The sequence below is a fragment of the Triticum dicoccoides genome, chromosome 6A (genome assembly GCF_002162155.2).
Source record: "Triticum dicoccoides isolate Atlit2015 ecotype Zavitan chromosome 6A, WEW_v2.0, whole genome shotgun sequence".
Lineage (NCBI taxonomy): Eukaryota > Viridiplantae > Streptophyta > Magnoliopsida > Poales > Poaceae > Triticum > Triticum dicoccoides.
Genome location: NC_041390.1, coordinates 519,206,306 through 519,212,293, shown reverse-complemented (window position 1 = coordinate 519,212,293; position 5,988 = coordinate 519,206,306). Strand labels below are relative to the sequence as shown.

At 46.1% G+C, this 5,988-nt stretch overlaps 1 protein-coding gene across 1 annotated transcript; it reads left to right on the top strand.

The window, feature by feature from the left end:
- Positions 1 to 1,744: 1,744 nt before the first annotated feature.
- Positions 1,745 to 4,692, top strand: LOC119317636 (thioredoxin reductase NTRB-like). The gene is made up of 2 exons (XM_037592119.1): positions 1,745 to 2,739; positions 4,337 to 4,692. The coding sequence occupies exons 1-2, from the start codon at positions 1,812 to 1,814 to the stop codon at positions 4,405 to 4,407; spliced, it is 999 nt and encodes a 332-aa protein (XP_037448016.1). The 5' UTR covers positions 1,745 to 1,811; the 3' UTR covers positions 4,408 to 4,692.
- Positions 4,693 to 5,988: the final 1,296 nt, after the last annotated feature.

Sequence of the window (5,988 nt, the reverse complement as noted above, 5' to 3'; positions counted from 1 at the left end):
TGGGAGCGGTATGGAAGTTGTATATCTATAAAGTGTCCAATTGTGATTCTTGTTTTCTTTGGTTTCGTTCTCGTAGCGAAGAATTGGTGAATTATGTACTCCAATGTATCAAAATATCGTTCGATGAAATAAAGATGCAATAGAACTTGCTTCAGCGCCCGAAAATGAAATGCATATGAAAAAAATTACTATGTTATATTTAGGGAATCGGCTGGGTCCGGCCAAAACTTAATGTGGTAAATGTACTCCACTAAGGTTTGCTCGGCCGGATCCTCTTCTAGTTTTTAGGGGATCAGCTAGAGTTGGCCTTATAGCCCAATCTCACGATTTGTCTTCAAAGTAGTCACTTTTTTTTTACAAAAAGGATTCGGATACACTATATCGTAGAAGTTCACTATAAATACAGAACTATTCAAACATAATACAAATTATATTGAAAGCTCTATATCGCCGGAAGATCACCACCGCTACCAAAACAAGCCGTGATGCACCATTGTTTCTACTCCGCTACCGGAGCCGGTCTAACCTTGTCAACGTTATTGAACCGCATTTTTCTCAACCTTCAACCACTAGTATCTCTTCTATGATTTTGCTGGCTACACTGCGCAAATGGCACTCTCTATTTTTATGTTGAAGTGATTACACACTACAAGTCTACAACTTTACTCTTTTCTCATTTAATAAATGCCATATTCCCACTCTGAACGTGCTCATACGAATAAAATGCTCCTACGTGTGTTCATAGGATCGAATGTTTCTGCGTGTATGTAAATATTTGCATTATAGCACTCCTTAAACATACCCTATCTCTTTCTCCTCCAAGAAAGAAAGCTAGGGTTCGTGCCTCTCGCTGGCGCCGGCGCAGGTCTGCCTCCTCTTTGGTGGCCCTAGGGCCACGGAGGCGCGGTAGATTCTGGCAAGGGCCGGCGGGAGGGCTCCGTTTTTGGTCTTTTTTTTCAACCCTGTTAGGGTTTTTGTTTTGCTCAGGAAGACGAGACGGCGGCAGCTCCCTGAAGATGGAATAAAGGTCTTCCTGCCTAACCCCCGTTCCGGCGGTACGTCTAGCATCGTTGGTGGGCGTGTGGAGATGTGTCTCCGGCAGATCTATCTTTGGTGGATTTGCTCGGATCTCATCGTTGTTCGTCTATACGTTTGTGTGTCTTCGGTTTGGATTCTTCCAACCTACGTTATTCTTCATTGGCAGCGGTTGTTGGGATGCTGGTCCTATGAGACCTTAACACGACCACTCCCCGATTGTCTACTATAACAAGTTGTGCCCGACTTCGGCGATGGAGGGGCGATGACGGTGACGCGTCTTCGGCTCGCTTCAGTGCTTGTAGTCGTCGCTAGGTGGTCTACGGATCTGAATGTAATTTTTATTCCTGGTATTGCCATGATTGAAGATAAATAGATTGGAGTTTTCCCGCAAGAAAAAGTAAATATTTGCATTTATACTCGTTTCTCAAAAACAAACTATGTGTTGTTCTATACGGCAATTTTAAGAACAGCTACTCGCATATATAGAACCATGGAAAAATTTCTGGAGTGTGAATCACAGGAAATGCTTCTTGCAACAACAGAAAAAAGTCATAGAAACTGCAACGCAGTTCTTCACAGATCAGTCACGAAACGAGGGCTATCACGATTGCTGGTCTAACCGTCTCACTGCGGTCATTGATTGGCCGGCTGGCTCACACGGAGTACTAGTAAAATTCATTGACCTACGACACGAGTAGTCATTTCAATCCCCCCGAAACCCTGAACCGCCGCTGCCGCCGCCGCCGCCGCCCCCGCAGCCAAGCCGAGCAGCCATGGTGGGATCCGCCGCCGCGGCGCCGCTCCGCACGCGCGTGTGCATCATCGGCAGCGGCCCGGCCGCGCACACGGCGGCCATCTACGCGGCCCGCGCGGAGCTCAAGCCCGTGCTCTTCGAGGGCTGGATGGCCAACGACATCGCCGCGGGGGGCCAGCTCACCACCACCACCGACGTCGAGAACTTCCCGGGCTTCCCCACCGGCATCATGGGCATCGACCTCATGGACAACTGCCGCGCCCAGTCCGCCCGCTTCGGCACCAACATCCTCTCCGAGACCGTCACCGAGGTCGACTTCTCCGCCCGCCCCTTCCGCGTCACCTCCGACTCCACCACCGTCCTCGCCGACACCGTCGTCGTCGCCACGGGCGCCGTCGCGCGCCGCCTCCACTTCCCCGGGTCCGAAACCTACTGGAACCGCGGCATCTCCGCCTGCGCCGTCTGCGACGGCGCCGCGCCCATCTTCCGGAACAAGCCCATCGCCGTCATCGGCGGCGGCGACTCTGCCATGGAGGAGGGAAACTTCCTCACCAAGTACGGATCCCAAGTGTACATCATCCACCGGCGCAACACCTTCCGCGCCTCCAAGATTATGCAGGCCAGGGCGCTCTCCAATCCTAAGATCCAGGTTGTCTGGGACTCCGAGGTCGTCGAGGCCTACGGCGGCGCAGGCGGTGGCCCATTAGCTGGCGTCAAGGTCAAGAACTTGGTGACTGGTGAGGTCTCTGACCTTAAGGTGTCCGGGCTCTTCTTCGCCATCGGGCATGAGCCGGCCACCAAGTTTCTCAATGGGCAGCTTGAGCTCCATGCCGATGGGTATGTGGCTACCAAGCCGGGCTCTACACATACCAGTGTGGAGGGGGTCTTTGCTGCTGGAGATGTGCAGGATAAGAAGTATCGTCAGGCCATTACTGCCGCTGGATCAGGTATTACTATAGCACTATGTGAATTGATTGTATAAGTGTTGCTAGTGATCAATTTGCATGCATATGGTAATCTATAATTAGTAACTATATATATTCATATGCTTAGCGATCAATTGCTTCTTTGAACTAGTCTTTATAGTGACAATAGAATGTGGTGTTTGAGCTTTGGAAAGAAACGAGTAGTTCGCTACATTCTGGGATGTGTTGGACTATTGGTGCCCAAACCTGCTGACAATTAGGGACAAGCAAGGGAAATGGGAATCAGTTTCCTTTTTTCATAAGAGTAACCTTGGTAGCAGGGCTCCATTACTTTACAGTAACAGAATAAACCATGGGTCTAACAGCGAAAAAAAAGCAGAAAATATGTACCAGGACGAATGAAAACTTACAGGTTTTGCCGCCTGCCTGGCTTATCAAACCAAGGTTCAAACTGCATGAACATCTATTACAACACCCATCAGGGCTGCAAAACATGGGTGCTCTTGCCACACCCTCAGGAGTTGCAGTTGAACTGCAGTCGGGCTTGATTCTGATTAGCCCCTGATCCTTCTCACGTTGCTTCAGCACATACCCCTGCAGGCGTGCTGCTCCAGCCAGCAAAGTCTCTCCTTCAGCTCCAGATTGTAAACATGCCCATTCTAGGACAGGGCACATGTAATATCATTTCAATAGGGTTTTCATTAGTTCCCCCTCAAAGCATGCCCTGTTCCGCAGGTTCTGCAGTGTCCATCACAAATGATCCGACTAGTCTCCAATCATAGCTGACCAGGGAATTATTGAACTGGGTGTAATTTCCCCGTCGTGCCATTTCGAAGCTCCCCATTGGGGATACAAAGGAACTATTCATGTAATTAGTTTCAGGTGCTTAAAACTTGTGGTAACAAACTAGGGTGTGCCCTCTATTTAGGTTAGAAGATCCCCTTTCAGGCTATACACTTGTGTCTCACTCTAAAATTCCTGAGAGGGACTGCAGAATGTTATGGTCATCTCACGGTATTAGCACTCAATCAATCAAGTTAACGCTGTTGTGTTAATATAGTAAGGTTTTGTTCCAAAAGTATTTGTTAGTCAGCCTAGGATTCTCAGGTTTGTGATGTAATTAAACTTTTGTAGCACTGGTAATGTATGCCCTGAATAATACCCATATACAGAAAGTTTTTCCTTAAAATATCATAGATGCTCCTTTGCTAAGTATTGGATCTGCCACCTGAGTTTTTGTGTAATCATATTTGTCACTGGAAACACATGTTACTAATGCTATGCATCACTTCCAATGGCCAATGGTGGGCAGAAAACCAGCACCCTTGCTGTGGAACTCATCTGTTTGGTACAGGGTTTCCTTGTCTAACTAGGAATTTGTGTTTTAGCCAGATTCTCATGTTGGTCGGTCCATCTTAACATGTTACTATTGGTTGTATAAGTTGAACCCATCTTTCTCATGTCAATAGGTTTAGATGTGTTATCCAAGAAAGATTTATTCTTGCAATATAATCCTCTGCCTGGTGCCTGATGACACCATTTATTGGGAATTGACCTTTAGTGGCTCCTGCTGAGCATATAATTCTGCGTCAAACAACTAACTCGCCGATATATACAGGGTGCATGGCTGCTTTGGACGCGGAGCACTATCTGCAGGAGGTGGGTGCACAGGAGGGCAAGTCTGATTGACTATCTCTTGGTGAAGCGACGACCATCAGCTCACCGAAAGCCGCACTCTGAGCTTGATGAAGTTGGTTGTCCAGTTTCATTATGCTGCTTAGCAGCACCGTATTATTATTCTCCGTCATTAGGAGGCCCTAGATCAACTTTCATTAGTGTGCTGGAAATGATTCATATTTACCACTGGTGGAACTCAAACTGATTCCTATGTATCATTGGCGAAATCACATTATTATTCTGAGATATCTATCTGTATTACTCCACCAGGTATGTATGCTATTATATTTTTCTACATGTTTGGAGCACCGCGTATTCTGAAAACATGTCTGGTTTTTTTTTTTTGACATTTCAAAAACATGTCTGGTCTTTGTTTTTTTAGGGAAATATCTGGTCTTTGTTGGCTCATGGTGCTGTATGTTTCTTCAGAACTAAAGGGTCCTCTCGGCCTAGTTTTATTTTACTAAATAAAGCCTAAGCCATAAACATCGTTAATTACTACTCCCTCCGTTCACAAATATAAGATGTTCTAACTTCTTTTCTGAATCGGATGTATATAGACATGTTTTAGTTTATTGAAGTATATCCAAAACATCTTATATTTGTGAATAGAGGGAGTAGGCAGTAACAGAGAAATATTTGGGGATGCCTTCTGATATCGGCTCATCCAAAAACGGCGCCTTCAAAGTACATAAGATAGATTATGGAAAACAAGTTCAAGGGTGGAAAGCATGGAGAATTTTGCAATCGTCCTCTTATCTTGCATGCACAAGTTGGTTCTCACCATTCTCAAGTGTGGAGAGCTATATTGGAGGGGAGGGATGTTTTAGTTAAAGACCTTATTTGTAGAATTGGTAATGAGTTATCCACTGAGATTTGGAACTACAATTGGTTGCCACTGAAAGAACTCACGCGACCAATTGTTTCTTTGGCAGCAGATCCCCCACATTTGGTCAGATCTTATTGATGGAACAAGCGTTGCATGGAAAATTGACGTTATGCAGGCTACTTACCTTCCAATTGATGCTCACCATATTTGTAGACTTTTGGTCGTGGAATTTTGAGCGGTCTGGAGTTTTGTTTCACTGCTCCGGTTATCACATGATCGTAAGCACCAAGTGGCGTCACAAAGATTGGCAGGAAGCCTGGAAGCGAGAACACGGTCTTCAAACGCTTCATATGATGGAGAAACTTGGAAATCACTTTGGAACACTTATGTCCCGGAAAAACTGAGATTCTTCCAGTGGCGCCTAGCTTTGCATTCTTTACCTACGAATGATGTGCGTCGGCATGGTAAAATGGCCAGTTCGGGTGCATGTTCTATATGTGGGGCTTAGGATTCGTGGAAACACTCTCTGGTGGAATGTAAATCATGGGTTCATGGTCAAAATAATAATTGACAAAGCAACCTACCTTTAAAGGGATCACCATGAATGGAGCACCTAAATCCATTAAACATGCATCTCTTGAATATGGACGTACACTTGGGCATGAAAGGAACAAAGCATGTGCATTCTCAACCAACAAGATCTGGACGACTACACTCCAACAGAAGAAGATCAGGGAGTGACTTCAGTTTCATGAATAGTTCCC